Here is a 25,780-nt window from a genome sequence, read left to right as displayed (position 1 = left end):
CCTCTATGTCCTACAATGATCATTCAGGCAATATGGCACGGACTGCAGTGCGCGTGGTAGCATGATGCTATTGACAAGAAAAAATACAAACAGGCAGCTCTCACTGTATGTCTTCTGTAAAACATTTTCCTGCCTATTCAGTCTTCTTTAGAAGATACAATGGGTTGCACATGCGTTGCATATGTTCTTGGCATGCTTCGGTGCCTGCACACACGTGTGATAGTTGCGCCATTCTGACCCAACCAATCAGCAAAGACCCTGAATCTGGAAGAACACTGGACAAAGATGGTGGCATTGCTGCAGCAGAATGACTTTAGGTATTTCTTGACATTTTAATGATGGATTTATAGTATAGAAAAGTGTTTAGTGAGAAAAAAGGAAAGGTAAGGATTTATTTATTCTATCACAAGCACAGCTTTTTTCAGGAACTTTAGCGTTATTTGAAGAGGGGGCAGACTGAAAATAGACCCACACCACAGCTTTATGTTTAATATTACACAGACTTGCAGGGGCCATGTTAGCACATCTCCGAGCAGGCACAATAAACCCAACTCTCTCTGCAGACTCCTCTCCTGTCTCATACACCCCAAGGAGACTTGGTCTACGATGGACCATACCACACAACTTCATCCGAGGGCGCACTATCTGTCTCCCCCTCTTCCTTCCGAATGGTTTCTCCCGGAAGTTGTCCCAGCAGCTTCGGGTTTCAGTCTACGCTAGTAGCCGTGCTCCTCCTCCTTCCAGAGATAAACATGGAGGACAACTGAACTGCTTCCTTATTCCAGGTAAGGCGTAAAATCTCATATAGTATTTGTCAAAGTCTGCACGGGGCAGCGCCAATGTCCCGGCTATTTCCACGTTGTGCTGCTGGCCGTGACGCTTCATCATTGCCTGCTGTGTCTATGGCTGGATAGTGTGCTGATCATGGCTGACTGCAGGTCTCAGCACTTTCTGATCTGTTCATTATTATACAGGAATGTATGTAGCAAATATGATAATATTCCCCATACACTCACCAGGATACAATATCTGTGTGTCACAAGAGAAGGCACCTAGCAGAGTACTTCCTGTCAGGGCTCCTGTTCATTAGCAGGTGTAGGTGACAAAACAAAGAAAAGCCTTCAATCCCTCCACAAACACAGCTCAGTCGGTCCTGCTCCTTCCTAAAAAATTAAATTGTGGCTGTCAGTGCATGCTGAGATTTATTTTACATTCTAGGCATGAACAGAGCAGCCTCCTGGGATATGTGGTGTATGGCACACAGAAAGTGTTTAGTCTTTACCGAAAAAATAATAATAAAAATGTGTACATTATATAATAAAGGGTTGGTCACTCTTTTTATATAATGTTAGGTCTACCTTAACAGGGCCTCTTATTGCTGAACTCTCTTCAAAGTGTTGCATGCAGTAAAGTAAAATGTTTATGTCACCACGAACACTTCTTACCATTTCTTCATTCTGTGCTGTTTAGTATATTTTCTGGGGTAATGAAAGGAAGCCATGTGTACGCCTAAAACCAACTTGCAGAGCTTACACAAGGTTATAGATTTCCTATCAGCAATGAAGCAATCACAGGACTTCAGGTACATGGGGAAGATGGAGTCAGTTATGTAACCACCTATACCTGGAATTGCTGACATTTTGCTTCCCTCCTGACGCTAAACAAAGTGCAGAGCAAACAGATAACCATGTTTCTGAGTAACTAAGTGACTCTTGGCTATGTACACACGTGTAATAATTGTTGTTGGAAAGGATCTTTCACAATCTTTTCCAATGACAAAGGACTGCCCAATTTATGAAAGAGCTCTGCACATACAGCACTGTTGTACTGTCCCCTTCACTTTCATTATGATCGTTCCTCGTCCGTGGACTCGCCAGGACGGTCATTCGGACGATTGGCAACGAGCAGTGTACACACGCAAGATTCTCATCCGATATCAGCCCTGAGACGATTATCAGATGAGAACCATTGCACATGTGTTTGGAGCCTTACTTTGGAAAGTTGATGCCTGACATTCATAGTGTGTCCTCAGTCTTCTGTGTTGAGGGGCATGGGGCGTTAACCACCTGGCCGTTAAGCCCGAGCATGTTCGGGGTAAAAACTTTTGCAATTATCGTTAACCCCAAGTTTTTCTTACCAGGTGGTTAAATGTAAACAAATGTTATATTGCAATCCGATTGTCATACATTGTATGACAATCGGATTACAACTGAAAGGAAATACTTACCCAGTGTCCGCAGCTCCTCTTGCAGCAATAAAAGATTTGCTTTTGCTGCTGGCATCTGCAGTGAGATGTCAAGCACAATGCAGAAATCCTGCATTGTGCTGTGCATCTCTCTGGAGATACGAGCAGCAGCAGCGTCTCTGTCTGTGTGAGCTGGGCAGGGAAATCCCCCCCCCCCCTCACATCACCCGGAGGATGAGTCATCTTCCGGGTGATGTGATTGGTGATGTATGGGGGTGTGTCAGGGAGGGAAATTTAAAAGCAGATTACAATGTAATCTGCTTTTAAATGGTTTTTATAGTACAAAAACACCACACAACATGAAATACAAATAAAAGTACATTTTTAATTTTATTTTTAGATTACATTGTTGTCTATTATTTCATTATTGTTTTAAATTATTATTTATATTTATGTATTATATTATAATTTATGATTTTAATATAATAAATAATGATAAGTATCATACCTGGGAGTTAATCCTAAGAATTACAAGCCCACAATATAAACAAAAATTTCTATGCAAAAAAAAATAGGATAGGATTTTATTAAAAAGTCCTTTTTTTTTTTTACGATTGTGTGTTTCAAACTTTTTTTTATATTCATGATATCTACTAGACCCTTGTTCTGACATATTTCTGTAATTTACAGGTCTAAAATGTAAAAAAAAAAATTCATGAAAAACTGTGTAACGCTTTTGGTACAGAAATCTAGACATCAGTGTAACGCCCAGGTGGTTAATAAACCCAGATGACTGGGGACATCTAGTGGTGAAGATGTGTTACTGTGCACAGTTCAAGAAGAAAAATAGAAATTTCTCCCTGACCGCTTGTTTTTTTGACTGCCATATAAATACTTTTATGTTACTGTCAGTCGTGACTTTTTCACATAATGCTTAGCATGAAACTGTATTGGCTAAAACTGGTTTTTAAATGCCTCATATGTGCATTCACCCTTTCTTAATGTTAGTGACATTTTATTAGAATGGCAAAGTGGCACAGATTTATTAGATTTACTTAAAAAGCCTCTAGTTTTCAGATAATGCAAGAAATGTGAATGAGACAAGGCATTTACGATTCAGATCATAACAGTTGCTCTGTTTGGAGATTCATTGGTATATCCTTAATGACCACCAGGAGCTACAGCCTTGTCCATTGTTGTATTCACAAAAGGACCCCCTATCAAACCTGAACATGCTTTTCTGCTTTTGTTTACAGTTGAAAAGTAGCTGTTCTGTTTTCTGTTGCCCGTGGATGGCGGAAGTGGTGGAAGAGAAAATGAAGCCAGACCCAGAGCGAAGCCGTTTCCCTCACTGTATTGTGTGGACACCTATCCCAGTGTTAACGTAAGAACATGTAGAACTTTGTTAAAGATAATGCTTACAGATCAATCAGTGCCAATCTACAGCAATATTTATTGTTTTTTTTTTACTTCTTAGAAAATGCCATAGTCTACTTAAAGTTTTCCTCTTGATTAGGTTTCCTTTTTTTATTTTAGTATTTTTTTACTATTGCATTTCTGTTCAGAGCAAAATATAGGAGGAAAGCAAAGGTTGTTTGCTGGATGGCAAGCTTTGGTCTATGTAAATTAATTGGCACTCAGCTACTTTTAAAGACTGCAAATGCGGGCAGCATGGTGGCTCAGAGGTAGCACTCTTGCCTTTGCCCAGAGGAAACCCACGCAGACACAGGGCTCAGAGGTAGCACACTTGCCTTGGCAGCACTAGGTCTCAGGTTCGAATCTCGGCCCGGACACTATCTGCATGTAGTTTGCAGGTTCTCCCCGTGTCTGCGTGGGTTTCCTCCTGGTACTCCAGTTTCTTCCCACATCCTTAAAACTTGCAGTAAGGTTAGTTGGCTTCCCCTCATAAATGACCTTAGATGACATATGACTATGGTAGGGACATTAGATTGTGAGCTCCTTTGAGGGACAGTTAGTGACACGACTATGGACTTTGTACAGCGCTGCGTAATATGATGGCGCTATATAAATACTGTGTAATAATAATAAAATGTGGTAAGGTACTTTCTAAGGTTATCTGATTACAGGTAGATCTGACTGAACTTCCTTTAGAGTGTTATAAGAGAGGTATCTACACAATCTCCTGCCTAACCTAAAGAGTAGATCCCAGGCTATCTACCTGAATGTTTGTGGGTTTGTGGGTTGTACTGACCTGGTTGAACAAGCTGCACTCTCTCAGGGTTCTGTATGAGCCATTGATAAACATGCAGAAAAAGCATGTCTTGGGCTTATCTGCTGTTAGTGCAGAAGGTGGGTTTAAACTGTTGTTTAATTTTAATCATGGTGATTGTGGCTGTAGTAGACTGTAGAGAACTGTCTAAATATAAAAGGTGTCTGAAGGTAATCCCTATTTCAGCAGGGACTACATGGCATGGTTTGGGTAGCTGAGAGCAGACTGACTATTGTTTTATTGCCAGAAGGGATGAAAACTTTATGACAATGATCTAGTGGTTCTTCTGGGCTCTGCAGTGTTGCCACCACAATAGTTTTTTTTAATTCTCATCAATCAGATACATGAAATGGAATCATGTAAACAAACTCATTTTGACAATATGTATATATTGATTCCTGAGGCAGTACTACCGGTGCATGTGATTTGTAGGTTTAATGATACATTGTTCAGTTACTAACATGAATTATTTTACAATCTAGTTCTTAGTACATGAGGCAGCTTTTTTAGGATGTGATCACATTATGCAATGTTCTTTTTTGAAAATGTAAAATAGTTTCTTATGCATAGCCTTAAAGAAACTTCATGCAAATATTATTGTATAGTAATGTACTTTATTGGAATTATTTGGATCAGTAATACATCCTGGTTCTCATTCAATGCATACCTGTATTGGATATTATTTAAAGAACAATCTGTTTAAAGCTTTGACTGTTAAACCTCTTACATTGCTTCATGTGTAAATTGTTTCCGAGTCTATTTTGTGGCAGAGTTTTAGGGCATTTGGTTAGGGTTTGGTGTTTTGCTTGTCCTTGTGCAAGTCGTATTATGTTGTGACAGAAGCACAGTGGCTCAGAGGTTAGCATTCCTGGCCTTTGCAGCGCTGGGTCCCAGGTTCGACTACTGTCCAGGACACTATCTGCATGGAGTTTGCAGATTCTCCTGTGTTTGAATGGGTTTCCCCTGGGTACTCAGATTTCTTCCAACATTGCAAAAATATGCAGAATGGCCTCCCCTTAATTGACCTTAGACTGTGGTAATGACTATGGTAGCGACATTAGATTGTGAGTCCTTTTGAGGGACAGCTAGTGATATGACTATGGACTTTGTAAAGTGCTGCGTACTGGACAATACTGGACAATAATAAAAATGTTGTGAATGTAAACGATCTTGTCTGCCTACTGTGGACAATACTATTACTGGCTGCTACTGCTACAGGCTATGTCCAGCTATGTCCTGAATTTTCTTAAAGTACTTAATTTATGTTCTCGGTAAGACCAGAACCCTACCTACCGTGTTTCCCCGATTTTAGGACATCCCCATTAGGTAAGCCACCCCCGATTTTTAAAAAAATAATTAAAATAAGACACTCACCCGTTTATAAGACAGCTCCGGGTATCTGATCCTGCGTGTGTGTCCTTTATGAGGCTGCTGTTCCTGGACACCAGTGGGATGAAGGGTCCCTAGCTAATTTAAATATAGCACAAAGTACAAAGCTTGTGATAATATTATAGTTTGAGAGTGCTGCAGATTTGCTTGTTTTCTTTGTGTTTTTAAACTTAAACCATAAAAAAATGCCTAAAAACCAGGCAGTACTGAGCAGGTTGCATCTCTTACTGTAAATATATAGGATACATTCACAGTGCAGGTTGTCTTGTATAAATAAATACATCTTATTGGTGTTTTTCAAACATGTAAAATGTGAGGCTGCTATTATACTGTATGAAGTGTTGATGTATATATTCACCGCAGCTCAGACCCAAGTCAGCACTTTATAGTGGCACTTTATGTTCTAGTTTGTTCTTAAAACTTAAAGAATTTTATTTAGTAGATGTGCAGGAATTCTACATATTTATCTCCCATATGCAGACTATGCTCAAGACTATATAAAGACTAAATAAATTCCTTAAATACTCTTTAAACATTGAAATTCAGAGCCTAGAACGGCTATAAAGATTCTTAGACATGTTATCACTTCAGTTTCGCCTTAATATTATTGAAAATGCAAACGTGGACAAATTTGTTGGTCCCCCTCCGTGACAAAAGTAGAATCCCCACTGTATCCCTAAAGTAATTGGCACCCATCAATTTTTCATAATTAATAAAATTTAGTCTTTGCTTTTAATTCAACAGAATATTTCAAGTAAGAACACAATGAAAATGGCATAAACAAATGATGGAACCCTTAACCCAATATTTTGTTGCACAGCCTTAAGGAGTAGTCACATCAAACAAGAGATACTGTTTGCTCCGAATGAGACTTCTGTACCTGCCCACTGTTAGTCTGGCCCCTCTTCCTGAGCAAACTGTTTCAGCTGACTCAGTTTTGAGGGATGCCACCTGAAGGCTGCAAATGATAGGATTCAAACCAGGGCTAATAGAGGAGCTACTTCAGAATAGTCTAGTATTTTACTGTAGTCCATGTTTCAGATTGATTGTGTACTTTTTTTTTGAAAGCTTATTTTTTGTTGGTGGACAAATGTTGTTAGTGGAGCTGATGTGACTCGCCAGAGAGCAGTTTTGTCTCATATGTCCAAAGAACAGAGGCGTTGTGACTTGCCAGTATACATTTTAACATATTCCAGTCTGGCTTTTTTTTTTTGCAAAGAGTCTGCCTTCTGGGTCTAGAAAGCATGTTCAGAGACTTTGACCCTTGTTGCTCAGATCCTTATGCTTGGCCATCTCTTTCTTCCAAAACATCACCTTTAGGAACTGACTGTTAATTTGTAGTCCTAACCCTTTCCTATTACCTCTATAACAAGATAATATTCGCTTTACCTGTCATTGATGTGAAGTTGAGGTGAAGTTTCTTTTGAGGTGTAGTTTCTTTTTGTGAGTCAGTTCTGTGTGCACAACCAGTCAGAGGTGGTTAAGTGTTTTTTGTGTACTCCAGTATTACATAGACTTTTGTTGCAGTTTAGGGGATTTTTGTTTTAATATTATTTCAAAAGGCTTATATCTGGGTCCGCCATATATGTAATACTCATGGTCCACTCTGTAGGAGAAGAGTTCTTTCTATCTTATCTGGTACGCTTTTGCTAATACTTTGTTCTGTTTTTTATGACTGTATAGAAATTCAAAGATGACTTTAAGGAATCCTCTAGGACTGCAGAATTCCCCCCTCTGTGTTCTTTTTGCTGTTGTATTTCTTCACTTCTCTTTGTCTACTAACCAATTTGGCAGAAGAACTTCTTTTGAAAGTGTTTTTGGTGATTAATTTCCTGGTACTGTTAGATGTGTATACCTCTCCTGTGCTGTCATGGATAACTCCTAAAATTAGAGTTACCTGTAAGTATAACTTTAATTTTAAAGTGGTTTTACTACTTGTTTAGAATTAGTGCTTAACTGTGCATATTTTAGGCACGTGTTCACTTAAGTGTACACTGTACTGATCACTGGAGTGAACGCTGGGTTGTCATAGAAGCAAGCATTAAAAGCAAAATACTTTGGTTTAGATATACAATATCAATCTTTTTCATTTTAGATGGTTATTTCCATTCATTGGTCACATGGGAATCTGCACATCATCTGGTGTAATCCGCGACTTTGCCGGACCTTATTTTGTGTCTGTAAGTACATGTGTTGTAGGTGTTCTAATTCATAATGGCCAACTTTGGCATTAAATTCCATTAAAATGTATAATGCATTCAATTTTAAAGCATAGTCATGGCGGCATATACTTACAGTAAATAAACACTCCTCAGAGAATGCTTATGGCTAGGAATACAGAAACAAACTAAACCCACAAAATGATCGCTACTAGATGGAGGCTTTCTTTTTCATGGTAGCAGATGCTATTTTAGTTATAGGAGATACTAATAATCTTGACTGGTCATATAACAATATTATATTATATATAATGTATATTTATATTGTATAGCAATTATATAACTATGATATGTTGTGTTGATTCTTATATCAAATCTTTATTTGTAGGAAGATTGTATGGCATTTGGGAAACCAGTCAAGTAAGTGGCTTCTTTTGTAGTAACAAGATTTGCTAGTTTGTACGTTATAATTTTACACAAATCTTCATGTTTTTAGATACTGGCAATTAGATCCCAATCTTGTCTATGCCAGTGGTCCTAATTCATGGGACACAGCTGTTCATGAGGCATCTGAGGAGTATAAACATCGAATGGTGAGTTCTTTTTCAAGCTAAAAGAATATGCAAAAGGGAAGCTAGTATGAGTTAGTAAGAGCTAGTAGTTCATGTAATGACAACCAACATGTTAAGAAAGTAGAAATAAAAGGGATGTAACTGAAGAGGAAAAAGGTCCAGTCACAAACTTGTCTTTTCTGGCTGGCAGAGATTTGTAAATATCAAGACCAGCTAGAGTTACAAATCCTTTTACAGTCATGGCCAAAAATATCGGCACCCTTGCATTTATGTCATAAAATGTACTTCGCTCAGAAATTTGTTGCAATTACAAATGTTTTGGTATTTTCATGTTTATCTCTTTTGTTGGCACTGGAAGAACACAAACATGCAAAGAAGAAAAACTTTCCAAACAAGGAACACATTTCACACAAAACGTCAAAAATGGCCTGGACACAATTGGACTGGCACCATCAACTTAATACTTGGTAGTGCACCCCTTGGAAGAAATCACTTTCTGTAACAATCAATTCTTTAAAAAGTCTTTTAAATCTATCTACTGGAATTTTGGACCACTCTTCCTTTGCCAGCTGCTCCAGGTCTCTCAGATTTGAAGGGTTTCTTCTCCCAACTGTTGTTTTAAATCTCTCCACGGGTGCTCTGATCTGGACTCATTGCTGGCCACTTCAGAACTCTTCAGCGCTTTGTCTTTTGAAGTATGCTTTGGGTCATTGGTCCTAGTGTAAGACTCACAACCTCCAACTGACACCCAGCTTTTTGAGACTGGGCCCTACATCGTGCCCCAGAATTCTCTTGTAGTTTTCAGATTTTATATTACCATGCAGTCAAGTCTATCAGTGAACATGTTTGACTGTAGGGACCGTGTTCTTTTCTTTGAAGGCTTTTTTTTGTTTTCTGTAAACAGTGAAATGATGTGTGTTACCAAAAGCTGTATTTTTGTCTCATCTGTCCAGAGGACAGTGGAAGCTTTCTGTGAGAATGTACTCTGCGTTCCTTTGCTGATTAAGGTACTGGAAGTTTAGGGTGCCAATCATTTTGTACAGGACATTTTTTGACATTTTGTGTGGAATGTCTCTAATTTTTCTTTGTTTTTCTCTGCTTTTCTGTGTTCTTCCAGTTCCAACAAAAGAACTAAACATGACAATACCAAAGCATTTGTAATTGCAACAATTTTCTGACATAAATGCAAGGGTGCCAATATTTTCGCCATGAATGTACATGCAATGTTCTCCCCAGCCCCTAGGTGGAAAACCCATCACTTTTTAGTAACCACCCCGCTGTTTTTGGGTGGTTACTGAAAATTTGGTTCACAATACCAGGGGCCGCCACCGCCTACAACTTATTCCCACCCATAAAACAATTCTGAGGAGAATACTGCATGTATTCTACACTAATGTATTTTATCTCTGTTTGCCTGACCTTCAGCTTTAAGACCCTCTCTAAAGCTAGCAGGAGTATATATATATATATATATATATATATATATATATATATATATATATATATATATATATATATATTAGTAATATATTATACTTTTTGTAGATCTGTATTCACATTCTGTATGTAAATGTCTTTCTCTTTTATATTCTAGCACAATTTGTGCTGTGATAACTGTCATTCCCATGTGGCTATGGCATTAAACCTTATGAAGTACAATAACACAAACTGGAATATGGTGAAACTTTGTATTCTGAGCTTGTTTTACAGTAAATACGTTAGGTGAGTTGGTCTTTTACATCTTTAGTCTTTTTATAATTATCTGTGTATATATAGATTGATGGTCTCTGAGAAGTGAATGTGTATAGTTTACTTTTCTTTTTTATTATAGATGTAAATATATATACATTATTATAGTTATTTTTGAACATTTTCTGTACTTTATGCAGTATCGGAGGCTTCCTGAAGACCTGGGTCCCTTTCCTCTTGTTGATAGGGGCAATTGTCACTATTGTTCTCACCTTAAATTTGCGGTGAAATTTATAATGAACTTTCCAACCATTATCAACCAGCGTGACTCTGACCACTTGTTGCAATTGTGGGAGAAATGGAAAAGAGGACAGTATTGTCACGTTGCAGGAATTCTTTACCAACATTAATTCTCAGTCATACTTGCATGTTCCCATGTCATATTTTTCAAAACTGGCTTCACAGGGAATGTTTTGGTAAAGCTCTACTACCTTAGCTAATCTATTATGAGATCCTGGCCCTTCTGTCATATAGCCAAACAATAATAGTGTCAAGGATTCATTCATAAGCACAGTAAAACTGTATATACAATATGGAATCTGATTTCATGTCATTGATTTTTTTTCTTTTTATTATTGGTATGATCACTTTATGTATTTGTCGATATGTGCACACATATATAATAAAAATGAAATGTTTTGGTTCTCCTCAAGACTTAAAGCATTCTGTTTAGCACTTATAATATAATTTTTTAAATAGGATAAATGATTACGATATTATTCAAAACACAATACAGCACAAATCAGAAAAAGGTAATAAAGATAAAGAGAACACTACAAGTGAAATAAATCCAACCATAAACATGTATGCAAAGTAAACATAAAAATTAACTAGGAAGTTCATTTGCTTTAGTACCCATTAGTAAAAGTAAATGTTTGTGGCTGGCAGGCAGAATGATCAGGGCACAACTGTGTAGCAAAGTTCTGAAGGCACACAAAATGGAAAGAGGAAAACAAAATGTAAGGAGAAAAAGAGGAAGATGAAAATGTCCACATGGGACAGGCTTCCTGACAATAGTTAAAAAAAATACTAGCATAAGCTTAGGAAAATATACAAGAAGGGTAACATTGAAATCATGATGGTGCAATAAAGCAAAATGTGAACCTGAACAAATGTCTGTATTCACTCTGCTCCGCTTCCCCTGCACCCAATGAAAGATTTGAGTGAAGTGAATTTTGAGAACCTACATACACTGTTTTTTTGTAAGATATTAAATCCACATGGGCCCCAAGCTAAGTTGAGTGTAACTTGCAATAAAAGACGTTTTTATTAAGTATGAGACTGTATATTTGTACACTATATTTGTACACTATTTGAAATTCTTCAAACTTTGTAAATGAGAAGTTTTTGTGTTGTACTCCAAAGGATGCATTTAAAATGATCCATATTTTTGTACGTCGGGTCCAATTTATTTGATAATGCAACAAAACAGAAACTCTTCCCCCATGATCAGATATATCTTTTGCTTATTATGGTTTATCATCCACTTGAAGATTTGTGATGCCCAATGCATTATTAGATTTAATTTATACCTTCCTTAAGATGCAACCATTATGCAGTGCTACTGCAAACAAAAGTACTAATATGTAATGAACAAACAAATATGGCTGCCTCTATGTACAAATAAAGTTTACTTAGAAGTGTGTATTATTATCTTAACACTATTCTAAAGTAATCTAGATTTGATTGTATAAAAGAAAACACGATAAAAGATTAAAACTTTTATTTAAGTGAAAAGAATCTGTGTCAAAGGTCCCAGTTCAGCACAGAAATACAACTGCAATAACTATGAACTGCACCGGCAGACCAAAACTGCATTATAGATACAGGAATTCTTTCTATTGTTCCAGTACCTTGTAACCAAGTACCAACCTTGTTCTATGTCTTACATACAGCTTTGCATGCATTAAAATACATTTGTGTAATGTAGTATTGGTCTGATATATGTAGTGTGTCCTGTTGTATGAAACAAGTCTAGTTTCCCTACTTTCAATATTGTAGTGTGTTCCTGTTTTTTTTGTTTTTTTTTTGAAAATCAGCCAATAAATTTTAATTTTTTTGCATTGGCATAAGCAGTTTCTCATTGAATGTAGTCCTTTAGTTGCTTGGATTTCATTTAGATAGATATTTAGATACAAAGGCAATATATATATATATTACAAAATTCTCACCTAACTTTTTGTAAGGTGCCATAGAAGTGTTGGGGGGTTGTAAAGAGGTGTCTTCTAATATACATCAACGGGACCAAACACAGGAAGGATGGGTTTAAAAGGCTTCTAACTAAAATTTAACTATGGGAAAAGTAAAAAAAATGCATATAACACAGCAGTTTGTTTTTCTGAATCCCTACTGTAATATAGTTGTGCTACCTGTTGGGACGCCAATGGGCAGGCATGGCTACCTTGCACAAGAAATGTAAATATGAATCTCTAAAGGTGTTAACCAGTGGAGGGGTAAGAATAAGTATTTGTTTTTTTAAAAGTACGGTCAGTCTTTCAGGATTAAGTGCCAGCTGCTTAGGGATTTTCTGGCCAAGTGTGTAAGCTCTGGTGGATTAATGGCTTAGACAAGAACCTGCTCCAACGAATTTTCTTCATTATTCACAATGGTCAAATAATGCTGTTAGAGCTTTAGGAATTATTTCCTCCTTCTACATTGGAGCAAAGGACTTATGAGCCTACCTTCTAAACTGTCAATGCCATGTCCTCTTTCTATATAAGACAGTGGTCACCAATACAGCAAGTGAGAATTTTTCTAGACCAGGTTGCCAATCTGGAAGCTGCAAAAAAGTAATTTAAAGTTTGCAAAAGTATAGGCATATTGGCAATACTGATGAACCTTTTGGGAGAAATCTGCTGAATTTGCAGACATTAACTGTTTTATTTTATTTGTTTTTATTTATTTGTTGGGTTAATGTAGGAATAATGACTGTTCATTGAGCACACTAATTAAAAATTGCTAATTGTATGTTTTATAAAGTTTAGTGAACAAGGTGAATCCCTGTTTAATACCTAATTATTTACAAGGAACATTTAAAAATAAATTCTTGCAAATGATTGTGTAAGATTAAAGTGAACACACCTTCACCTTTTTACTAAGGTCAGTAATCATTCATTTTATAGTAGTCAGCCTTTACTCCTTTAATAAAACAACCTTACCTTTAGTATTTATCATGGTTAGTCCCGTGAAAAACTACAATGGAAAAAATAGAAATTGTTGAATTGTCTACATATCCACACAAGCAAAACATACCGATAAAAGTCATATCCATGATAAAAAAACTTCAAACATGTTTCACTTTTTAATAATCCATTCAACCAAAAGAAACAAATGTAATGGAGTACACCTTGGTTCTCAGAAGCCAGTAATGTCCCTTTTATCAAAGCCTACTTTGTGGCATTTTGCATATTGCCCACAAGTCTCTAATATAAACTATTCGTTGGTGTTTATTAGTTTTTTTTTAATAATCCCTCTCCTCCATTTTAAATTGGATTCAAATTAGGGCTGTAACTAGGTTAGTCCAAGACCATTCAATTCTCATTTTTAAGTCACACTTACTGGATTTAATAGAATATTTCAGATCAAAGAATGTGTTGAAAGATCTATTTATCATGTACATTTTAGGCAGGTGACCTTACATTCTCATCATGCATACCTTGAATTAATGCAGAATAGTAGAATGGATGAATACTGTTTCTGTGGCCAAACTACCTGTTTCATCAACCTACATTATTCCAGGACAGGTATTTACTTGTATGTTCAATAGTAAATTGAAGCCTTGCTCCAATGTTCTTTTGTTCACATAAAGCCTTTTTTTGGCATACCTACCATAAAGAGTAATTTGATGCAATTGCTTTCTGATTGTAAAAAAACAACTTTTTAGCATAAAACAGCTGGGCTAAATTGGAGAAATTAGCAGTTTGAAATGTTAACCTCTTTACATCGGAATGATTCATTTTAAATAATTTGGTGACCTTAAATACCATTACTGATTCATTCAGAGCAACAACGTTCTTTCTGAGGTCCAAAGAGGCCCTTTTGTCTTTTCATGATGCCACCTCACATCTCAATAGCACAGATAAATATGAGTTACCAGACACCTGAGATATGAGATTTGAATAAGACTCCAAATACACCTGCATACAACTTAAGGAGATTTTATTCACTGGCACCCAATCTAGAACACAATTCTAGTTTTATGGATTTGAAAGGTTGGTAAATTTAGGTGTGTACCTACTTTTTACATATGACAAATCTGCTTTTCTGTAAAGTTTATGAGAATTATTAAGCCATGTAATTTGCGTGTATCATTTGTTCATGCATATAACTTTTATCTGTAGGCATTGTTTTTTTATTTTTTTTATTTTAATACATTTTAGTATAATACAAATAGAGTAACATTCAAACATGTACAAGCATTTATTACAATATATGGCATATTTGTTCAGTAAACAAAAAAAATTCACAAAGGCCCTCTGAAGTCTAAAATGTGAAATGTGAGGTACCAAAGGTGCACTTTGTATATTAGGTCTGGAAATGACATGATCTTGAGTCGACTATTAGACAGTCTCATTTAGATAGGCCCCACCAACAATCATACCTTAGTTTATTTCCAAAACCCCACAAAGTGACAATATTATATACCCAAACATAATACACTAACAGGAGCTTACAGGATTCCCTTGTGGCAGGTTAAAAGCCCATGTCTGAGAATCCCCCAGGAGAAGGGATATGACTAGGCCAACTCTCTGAGTCTCTGTGCCTGATGAGAATGGTAACAGCCGGAAATACAAATTACAGGAACACATGAAATTATTAAACTTGTGGTGCTCACCAGAAAATATTTCAGGTAATGGAACTTTGGGTTCATAAATTATGTATTCCTGATAAGCTCTGATCAATTATCCTACTCCAGAAAGTTTGGAGAATAAAATAGATAGAAGCATTAAGGCGGTGAGTCAATATCCATAAAAAATATTGGGAGGTTAGGAAACTCCCTCTCCCCTCCCAGTATTAGACCCAACAGCTGCTATTGCAGGATCTTGGAAAGAATGTTGTTTACTGTCACTGGAAAGTGGAGTGTTGCAAGATAAACTAGTAAATTGGACCTTTTTCTGTGACCGAGTGGGAAAAACTTTGCTTATAATATTCCAGTAGGAAATGTTTGGATGCCTGAATCATAGTTCTGTAAGAGTAGTCCAGAAAGTGAACTATCACAGGTCTCCAATTTTTTTGATTGGGAATAGTAGGTTCAATACATTGTGTCCTCATATTCTTGCATGATAAAGGGAGCCTTAACAGGTCAGGCAGGTGTGGCTTTGTGTTTGCGCAAAGCCTATCCGATGAGGTCAGGTAAAAGGATTCCGGCTGACTGTTAATATGTAAAATATTGCAAGGATATGGATGAGCTTCTGAGCCTTCTTCAGTTGAGACACAAAAGTATCAATTGCATCCTCAATACTAGAAACATGATGCCCTGGTTTTGTGATGCTCTGATCATGTGCTGGTAGAACATGGTGCAGTGACTGAATGTCCTTATAGTTTTGTTTATAGCTTTGTTGATGGCATCCTGGCTAGTAGGCCTAGGGAATATAGCCACTACTAGAGCAATGGTATTATGGTTGTGGGTAGATCCATGTTTCTCCTCCTATTTAGGGGCTCTTACACTTCTAAGGGGGAAAAGAATGTGAGGGAGCAAAGTTTCAAGCTTCTTCAGGAAAGAAGTGTGTGTAAAGGTAGCTTTATCTTACAGTCATACTGATGTCATAACTGACACCTCATTGAATAACTTATCGACTACCCATTTACAGTTTTCCAACTCCTATAAATCTGTATTGACAATTTATAGGGTCAATAGGGAGAACCCTTGTCTTAATGCCAGTGGTTGGTCCTCTGCCAAGTACGCTATGTGCTCTCATGTATGTTCTCAGCAAAGATGACTTTTGGGGCTTCTACCTTCATATTTTATGTAAGAATATATTTGCTTGTTCAAATATGTTAAAAACGATTTCCTGAACTGCTATTACTTTTTCACATGACTGTAAAACTAAATATTACTTTTTCTTTATTTTGTTTGGCCAGATAAATATGAAATATTGTGTATTAAATTTTTATTTCTCAAAACCATTCACTCAGTGGATTGTTTCTTTTTCACACATTTTAGTCCTAGGCTTTTTGTTAAGAACAGGATAATACGAAGTGAACTGTACATGCAAAACTTGAACTGAATGGTCAATGAATTGAGCTGATACAATGGATGTAGATAGGTGGTAGTTCTGTTATAAAAATCAATAGAGATTTGCAACAAGAAAATCTGGGAGCCCTATGACTGCTTGCCTGGTTACCTTATTACAGGCAGAGATTTCTTAATACCATGATGAAAAATAAGGCGAGTGAGAGAGTTTCATACATACTGTGTTCTGGATTGGTGCTGTGCTGGCTCAGGGTTTGAAATCCACAGATAGGAAAGACTGGAACAACTTCCATGTTCTTTTCCTTAGGTAAAAAAAATAAATAAAATAAATGCAAAATGCAAATAAAAATAAAGCCAGGCAAGGTTCGTGGAGGTTAGGGTTGAGGGCAATCTGTCAATATTGCAGAATAATGTGATAGCTCCATCCAGTAGGTGGCACCATGCCTCAAGGAAGATTAGTTTGCAGTCTCTGATATAGTAAATCTCCACTGAAGATAGCATAAAGCAAGGGTGCTGTTTCTAGTGGTGGTGTTCTGTGAAAGGAATGCCAGAGCCCCCATCACCAATGAAGTCAATTCTAGGAAAAAGGAAGACATCTTTTAAGCTTGGAGATTTTGAGAATGGTTTAAGATATGGTGTACCACTTCAGCCACCTCTCCCTGGAAAATTTTAATATCAATGCTGCATTGCTTCATACACTTACTTGCACATGCCCAACACCTATTACATGTAACAAAGTACGGAAAGGCAACTGGTCCACTGACACCTTAACAATAAACGGGTATTGTGTGGTCCAGAATGATTTGGGCACCACAAAACCCAGGATAGGAAAGATCAAGTTGTAGGTGTAGTCAGCACTGATGGGATCAAGCACCACCCCTCCCACCCAAGAAAATAACAGTGGTGTGCAAATATCACATTTACTTTTATTGCCCCCCCTCCAAAATACAGTGCAGCTGTAAGGCCCTGGTCAGTACCAGTATTCTCCAGACACCAGTCCCCCAATCTAATGCCGCAGTCTTTACCTATAGCTCCTTTACGGGTCAGATCAGTAAGGGGAGTAACCAAGACTAAGTAATTCTTAATAAATCTGTAAAAATTAGCAAAACTTAGGAACTTCTGTAAGGCTTTCAAATTGGTAGGTTGAGGCCAAATAAGGACAGCTATGACCTTGGCTGGGTTTATCGTCAGGCCCTGATCAGAAACAATGTAACCCAGAAAAGGGACTTGTTAGACTTCAAAAATGCACTTCTCTAGTTTGGCAAACAAATGGTTCTCACTAAGTTTCTGGAGGACCGCCTTAACATGAGCACGATGCTGAGTCAAAGAGGATGAAAAGACCAGAATATCATTCAAATAAACCACTACGAACTTCCCAAGAAAATCATGGAAAATGTAATTAATGAAATCCTGCAAGACTGAAAGGGCATTGCAAAAACCAAATGGCATACCCAGGTACTCATAATGCCCATCCCTCGAATTAAATGCAGTCTTCCACTCATCTGCCTGCCTTATTCTGATGAAGTTGTAAGCCCCCCTATGGTCTAGTTTATTAAAAATTTGGGCATTTTCAACCTGGCCAAACAGGTCATCGATACTGTTCTTAACATACTGTTCTTTTGCCCCTGGCAAAAGCAGTTGGAGCAGACAGTTTCTCTAAACTGCGCTCGCAAAGTCAGGGATCAATCCCTAATGGCTAACATAATCGTTTGAGCCAAAGTCTCAGGCATGGGATAGTTAACCAGAACGTCCCTAATGGCATCAGAGAGCCCCCAATGGAATTGGCTCCTAAGGGCAGGATACTTCCATTGGGCACTGAAAGCCCAGCAGCGGAACTCAGCAACGTACTCTTCTGCTCGTTTGTGATCTTGTCGGAGACTTTGCAGTTTTGCTTAAGCAGTAGAAGCCAAGTCTGGGTCCGCATACAAGATTCCCATGGCTTTGAAAAAGTTATCCACAGAGGGGATGGCTGGATTCCCTTGTGGCAGGTTAAAAGCCCATGTCTGAGAATCCCCCTGGAGAAGGGATATGACTAGGCCAACTCTCTGAGTCTCTGTGCCTGATGAGAATGGTCACAGCCGGAAATACAAATTACAGGAACGCATGAAATTATTAAACTTGTGGTGCTCACCAGAAAATATTTCAGGTAATGGAACTTTGGGTTCAGAATGGGTGGCAGCTGCCACATCAGGAGCGAAGTCTTGAACTTTTTGCATGGTTACTTGCTGTGCCAGTTAGTTCACAGCATCCCTCAGGAGTCTGACTTGCTCCTGTAAATCCTCCATGATGGAAAAGGAATTTATATTTGTGTTATGGCCTTTTAAAATGTAAGACCCTGGTGTCACGGATAACAGGGAGGGGAGGGAAACAGAAAGGTTATACTCAGTACTAGGCCTCCATTGGCTAGGGAAAAGGGAAAGGTTACCCCTTGCAGACACCCTAACCTAGCCCTAACTCCTAACAGTATGAATATCCCCTGATGGTGGGAATACTCATACACAGGAACCTAGGCCCTACTAGCCCTGTATAGCCCTAGGAGTAGTGACTGGCTTGAGACTACTGGTTCCTTCCCTTATGAAAGACACAGTGTCTCCCTGAGGCCTAGTAAATAACAAAAGAACACCAAAACACAAAAAGTAATTCAACTTATCTTAATAGCAGATATATGGGCAGGAACTCTGGATAGGACAACACACCAGCTCTTCCACATCCCAGATGTGAATATCAACCGCATAGCATGAAGTGTGAGGCCAGACTAAATGGAGGAGCAGTAATGACCTCCAGCTGCACCTGATACAAGGGGTGTGGTACAAACAACAACACAGAAACAAGTAAAAACAAAGAGACTGTCACATAACCTCACAAGCAGCCTGTCTGACAGATCCTCTAACTTCAGTCACGGAAGGGACTGTGACAGTACCCCCTCCTCTACGGGTGGCCTCCGGACACCCAGGACCGACCCTATCCTATGACCTTTAGCCAAACTCTCGGTGATATACTCTCACATGGCCGCTCTTTTGGGTTCGGAAAGATTATACAACCGAGACTTAGGCAGCTTAGCTCCAGGAATAAGGTTGATGGGGCAATCATATTCCTGATGTGGAGGTAACTCCTGGTCTCCACTTTCAGAGAATATGTCAGAAACCCAGAAATAAATGAAGGTAACACCGTATTGGTTACAACAGAAAGCGATGTGTTAAGACAGTTGTCTATGCAACATTCACTCCAATCAAGAATCTGTCTCGCTTGCCAATCTATAGTGGGATATGTTTGCTTAACCATGGTAACCCTAGCACCAACGGAGCAGGCAGACCCTCCAACACAAAGCACGAGATGGATTCTTGATGAAAATCACCCACTTTTAAACGAATGTCCTGCACCATTTGTGACAAAAATTTCTGCGTGAGAAGAGCGGAATCAATTGCAAACACCGAGATATTTTTGTCTAGTGCGCTACTTGTTAACCTATGCATACGGACGAACTGACCATCGATTAAGTTAACCCCTGCCCCGCTGTCAATAAACACTTCAATTCCCACAGTTTTGGAGTCTAGCGCCACCTCAGCAGACAGGAGAAGTCGAGTACTACCGGTAAATGACAAAAGTAAATTCTCTGATTCCCCACACGGACCACCCACTGAAAGATGAGGGTTAAACACACCCCTTTTTTTTGTTTTCACCTTAGCGCTGAACATAAGGGCAGACATTGACAAAATGTCCCCGTTTTCCACAGAAAAAACAGAGTCCCTTCTTATGCCCAAAGTTCTTATTCCCAGGTCCAGAGGTAGCTTCCCCCAACTGCACTGGTTCGTCACCAGACATGACCTCAAGCGTCTCTCCACCCAACGTGTCAGAGGAGGGCGCTATCTTATAGGATTGTACGTCCTGAGATTGAGGAACTTTTGATCTCTCCCTCAGGCATCTATCCATACGTACAGCAAGGGACATAGCCGCTTCCAATGATCCAAGATTTTCGTGAAACGCCAATGCGTCCTTCAGGCTCTCAGATAGCCCATGACAGAATTGACTACGGAGAGCAGGATCATTCCACTCTGTATCCGTAGCCCACCTTCTAAATTCAGAGCAATAGGTCTCTGTAGAACGCTTTCCCTGCTGCAAGCCACGCAACTTGGTCTCGGCCAGGGAAACCCGATCTGGGTCATCATAAATAAGACCTAGCGCTCTGAAAAATTAATCTACCAACCGGAGGGACTGAGATCCGGTCGGCAGCGAAAAAGCCCAAGACTGAGCGTTGCCTTTAAGCAATGAAATGATAATACCTACTCTTTGACTCTCGTCCCCCGAAGAATGTGGACAAAGTTTAAACTAAAGTTTGCACGACTCCCTGAACCGAATAAAATTGTCCCTTGCCCCGGAAAATCAGTCTGGGAGCGCCACCTTGGGTTCAGGGCAGGCCTGATTCTTGCTGTCAGAACCAGCTGCCTGTGGTCTCTGCATGTGAGAGACGGTCGTGCGGAGGTCAGCTACCTCCAAAGACAACCCCTGCAGTTGTGCGACCAGTGCAGAGATAGGATCCAAAGCTGCACTAACAAACAAAAAATAGCATTTTTTGGCAGTTGATAATGTCACGGATAACAGGGAGGGGAGGGAAACAGAAAGGTTATACTCAGTACTAGGCCTCCAACGGCTAGGGAAAAGGGAAAGCTCACCCCTTGCAGACACCCTAACCTAGCCCTAACTCCTAACAGTATGAATATCCCCTGATGGTGGGAATACTCATACACAGGAACCTAGGCCCTACTAGTGGTATAGCCCTAGGAGTAGTGACTGGCTTGAGACTACTGGTTCCTTCCCTTATGAAAGACCCAGTGTCTCCCTGAGGCATAGTAAACAACAAAAGAACACCAAAACACCAAAAGTAATTCAACTTATCTTAATAGCAGATATATAAGCAGGAACTCTGGATAGGACAACACACCAGCTCTTCACATCTCGGCAGTAAATATCAACGGCATAGCATGAAGTGTGAGGCCAGACTAAATGGAGGAACAGTAATGAGCACCAGTTGCACCTGATACAAGGGGAGTGGTCATTACAAACAACAACACAGAAACAAGTAAAAACAAAGAGACTGTCAGATAACCTCACATGCAGCCTGTCTGACAGATCCTCTAACTTCAGTCACGGAAGGGACTGTGACACCTGGTTAGTACCAGTATTCTCCAGACACCAGTTCCCCAATTTAACGCCTCAGTCTTAACCTATAGCAGCCCTCGCTCGGCCTAAGGAGACTGGTTTCCCTCAGGACTTAGTGTGCAAGGGATAGTGTCCAGGGATAGGCCGGCAGCTGACCAGGAGCCCACAGATACACAGTACAGAAATTACCAGGGAAACCAGAAAACAAGCCGAAGTCAGGAGATCAGTCCACCAAAAGAGGTACAAAGGGAAAGGCACAAGCAAAGGTCGGTCCAGGCTGAATTCAAGTAGCTTGTCAGTAACAGACAAAGGTCAGCAACAAAAAAACACTCAAGAATCTCTCTAGCACAGATTAGCCCAGCTAACGCTATAACAGGCACCGAAGACTAGAAACAGAGAGGCTATAAAGCCCCAACAGCCGATGACAGCATGGGATTGCTTAAGGAAACACAACTCCACAGCTACAATTCCACTCAGCTCTGCAGTCTCAGTGCAGAGGATGCAGAGAGGAAAACCACAGCCAAAAGGAAACAAGGATGTTGGAATGCTCAGAGCAGTAATCCTCAAACCCCTGTGCTACTGCGAGCGCAGCCGCCAGAGGGAATAGGCCGAGCGCACCCACCTGCGGTGGGGCACCGCCTGGGATTGTAGGGCCAAAGAGTGCCTCCTAACAGCAGCCAATCACTATACACCAATATAGTCCAGCCCTCTACATTCTACCACCAACCCCAGCACACACAGAATATCCACTAGGCTTTCAGTGTGATAAAGAGTGGAGAGAATAGTGGGAAGATCAAGATGCCTTAACCAGGAACTCATACAGCTTGGTTGTGTGGGCAACTGGTCATTGACCAGTCATTACACTTGCCACCTATGAAGGGGAACAGCAAATACCCATACGAAAGAACAAGTTGGGGAAGTGGTCATGTAATAGGTCTCAGAGGCTGTTTTACTGCTGTGTAAATACTAACAAAGTGTGTGATGAGTAGGACAACCCTCAGGGATGCTGTGTTAAAAAAGGTGGCAGTTCAGGACAGTAAATCACAATAACTTCAGTTCACAACTTATGTGGAAATGGGCAGCCAAGGTAAGCTCAGGACTGAATTTATGGACCTCAGGATAACAAGGAAAGACACTTTTGTGGAGTTCCCTGAGTCTGAGGAACTTTAGAATACAGGATGTGTCCTGATATAATGGTTCCATCAACCACCAAACTAAACCAGGAAAGAACATTTTTGGTGGGGTTCTCTGAATCGTATGAAAAAAGGAACATTGGAAACAGGATGTTACCCTAAAAATGGGCCCGTCAACTACTGAAACTTATAGCGGTTTAGGAATGCGCACCACTAGAATCTTGTGTCTGTTGTCCAAGGTCAAATAATTGATGTTCCCAGCAGATCTGGAGTCCAGAAAAGTCTTTGCTGTACCTGTTGTAGGAGATATGAATAGGGAATGTGACTTTTGAGGGTGGATTACCCTAGATACTGGATTATGAGGACCTCTGAGAAAGCTACCTGCCTTAAGATACATGTAAACCCCGGGTTACATAGGCACTGTAGGTTTGTTCTTAAGTTGAATTTGTATGTAAGTCGGTACGGGTACATTATTTTATTAAATGCAATTAGGACATATGTTTGTCTCAACATATTATTAGGCAGCATGGTGTCAGTTACTGTATACTCTCCTCACTGTGAGTTAATCACAAACAAAGCAAAAAAAAAATTGCCTAGACATTCATTAACTTCTGGATCAAGCTGTGCTTTGATATGCAAAAAGAAACAACTGGAGAGTTTGTCTTGGTTATTAAAGTGTTAGAAGTGGCTGAAGAAAGTGCTCAGTCCCCTAAAATCACCCACAACGTCAGCAAAAGATTTCTTCTGCAAGTCATGCAAACCACCCCCCTCCCCTCTTTAATCCTCAATTGTGCACAGGAATGAGCAGGGAAGCCCCATTTGTATCTAGGGGTTGTGTGTCCCTATGTCAGATGTCCTTAACCCAGGGGACTCCCTGTATTTTCACTGTAAACTCAAGAAGAAAAATGTATATATTACAGTTTACTAGTCCCTAAAGGTGGCGAAACTTTTAAAAATGCAGAAAGATTTTGAGATCCTTGACATCCAAGGTTGGATAACTTTTTTGTAAGATCTGTGAAGAGGAGGTTTGAAGCAGTACTACAGTTTGGTATATCCTATAATGAAACCTTATTTCCTAATTCTTTATTGCCCAAGACTCTTTATCGTTCATGGCGTTGTTCCAAAGTAATGTCATTTGTTTAAAACACAATTTCCCAAGGTTTACAGTACAGTTAATGAATTCCAATCATCTATCATGTATACAAAGCATTGTACAGGTAGGAGCCTTTATGCAGATGAGGACTTGAATATTGGTTTTGAGGTTTTAAACTGTCAGTTCCTTTTAGGACTTAGGATGTAGACCTGTACAGATGAGAAGGTTTGAAAAAAGGGAAAAAAAAAGGCCTGCTCACAAAATATTGTTCAGTGTTCTGCACACTGCAAAGTCTGGGCTTTTGAAACAGGAACATTTCTTGCAATTAGATGCATTTTCTTTAGTGTAACTCTAAAAAAAAATCTGTGCCCAATAAAAGGCAGGCACAAAAGCAGTTTTTTTTTAAGGTCTGACCAGGACTTCAATAAAAACCCTGTTGTTCATGACTACCAAGGTCAGACAAAGAAAAGACAACAAATGGTGGTGTCCAATACAGCATCACAGAAACCTAAGCCCCTATACCATATGCTTGCTGTAACAGCAAACGTAGAAAAAAAACAAAAAAAGTTCAATACATGTTCAAGATGCTACTGAAAATTATTTTGGACAATGCAATATGTTGGATTTCGGGGATCACAAAATTTTCTTAGCATTAGCCACAGATCACTTCAATCTTTGCAGAGTGGTCATAAAGGTTTTGATCTTTTGTAGCAGGACCTGAATGTGCTTTTCGATATTTACTGTTTTTGTTATATTTGTACCATTACACAGCTATGCATTGTCAATTAGTTCTAATCTGGACTAATCTTGACTACAGGTATTATGCTATAGTGAAATAACATCATATACACAGTATGGCATGCTGTGATAGGTGGCTGGAGATATATTTTTAGAAGGAAGGATTGTTTCTAAATATACTAACAGGAGATTTTCTATGGTTGGACATAGGAGTTACATTGCTAATGTACTGTACATGTACAAAACAAGTCTACATATTACAGTACACGAGGAAATGTTTTTTTTTCATGAACTATTTTCATTTCTACAGGGTCTCTGGGAACCATCAAATGTGGAATGGTGCCATGACTTTATTCTTGTACAACAAGCCTGGTTTATTAAAGCTCTCTAAGACAGGAGAAGATAGACTATCCTGGGTGAACTGGGGGATCTAAAACTGACATGGAAAACATTTGCCAAATATTGACAAGCAATCTTTTAAACAATTTTTATTGGATTTTTCTGAAAACAACACACAATTAAACATAAAACAAACAAAATATTAGGTACAGCTTTTTTTTTTGGGCAATACAGCAAGTAATACAAAGTAGTAACTAAACCAAAGCATATAACAAAATGAGTGGCTAATATGTCTCAAGCCCATTTATAATAGTTTCATAGTGTTGGATAAATAGAGAGATGCCTTTCGAGGTTTGCTGGATCACCCAGGTTCACTTTATAGTGTATCTTTTTGGAGAGTTTTAATAAATCAGATCAATAGCAGAAATGTCAGTTTTTTTCAGGTATTCCAAATAACAATCGAATTATTATCCTATTCGGACTCTCTGAGACTGGCTGCTGGCGTCTTGCCCTTCACCTCACCCCAAACCACCAATGATTCACAGGGGAAACAGTTACTTCAATCCATCACTGACACCAACGAATTCATATTTTCTATTAAATTGGGACACATTGATAAGAATTAGGAGACAGTTAGGAATCCGATGGTATGTTGAAATTCAGCATGTGAATGCAACATGCTTCTGTCCATGGTCTCTCCTTCCCTGGACCAATATGCAACTGCAATATCAGCCTAACACTCCATTTTAATTAACATCTTTATAAAACAATCAAGTATCATCCTATCAAATGTTATCAACATTATTTTGGCTTGTCTCTTAACCTCCTGAGCGTTACACTGAG

The 25,780-nt window shown here is 39.0% G+C and overlaps 1 protein-coding gene across 1 annotated transcript; it reads left to right on the top strand.

Moving 5' to 3' along the window:
* The first annotated feature begins 634 nt into the window (after positions 1-634).
* Positions 635-10,931, top strand: TMEM222 (transmembrane protein 222). Its single transcript, XM_072422162.1, has 7 exons — positions 635-785; positions 3,442-3,569; positions 7,900-7,984; positions 8,352-8,383; positions 8,460-8,556; positions 10,130-10,257; positions 10,425-10,931. Exons 2-7 carry the CDS (start codon positions 3,478-3,480, stop codon positions 10,510-10,512), a joined length of 522 nt encoding a protein of 173 aa, XP_072278263.1. The 5' UTR covers positions 635-785; positions 3,442-3,477; the 3' UTR covers positions 10,513-10,931.
* The last annotated feature ends 14,849 nt before the right edge of the window (positions 10,932-25,780 follow it).

This window comes from Pyxicephalus adspersus, chromosome 1, assembly GCF_032062135.1.
Source record: "Pyxicephalus adspersus chromosome 1, UCB_Pads_2.0, whole genome shotgun sequence".
Taxonomy (NCBI): domain Eukaryota; kingdom Metazoa; phylum Chordata; class Amphibia; order Anura; family Pyxicephalidae; genus Pyxicephalus; species Pyxicephalus adspersus.
Note: the sequence above shows the minus strand (reverse complement) of the source record. Positions and strands in the feature narration are given on the sequence as shown.

What these genes read in the sequence shown, in the direction of transcription:
- TMEM222 (XM_072422162.1), top strand. Translation starts at nt 3,478, where the DNA reads ATGGCGGAAGTGGTGGAAGAGAAAATGAAGCCAGACCCAGAGCGAAGC. An exon ending in GCATTTGGGAAACCAGTCAA is followed by an intron (nt 8,384 to 8,459) that starts GTAAGTGGCTTC and finishes TCATGTTTTTAG; the next exon opens with ATACTGGCAATTAGATCCCA. An exon ending in AGGAGTATAAACATCGAATG is followed by an intron (nt 8,557 to 10,129) that starts GTGAGTTCTTTT and finishes TTTATATTCTAG; the next exon opens with CACAATTTGTGCTGTGATAA.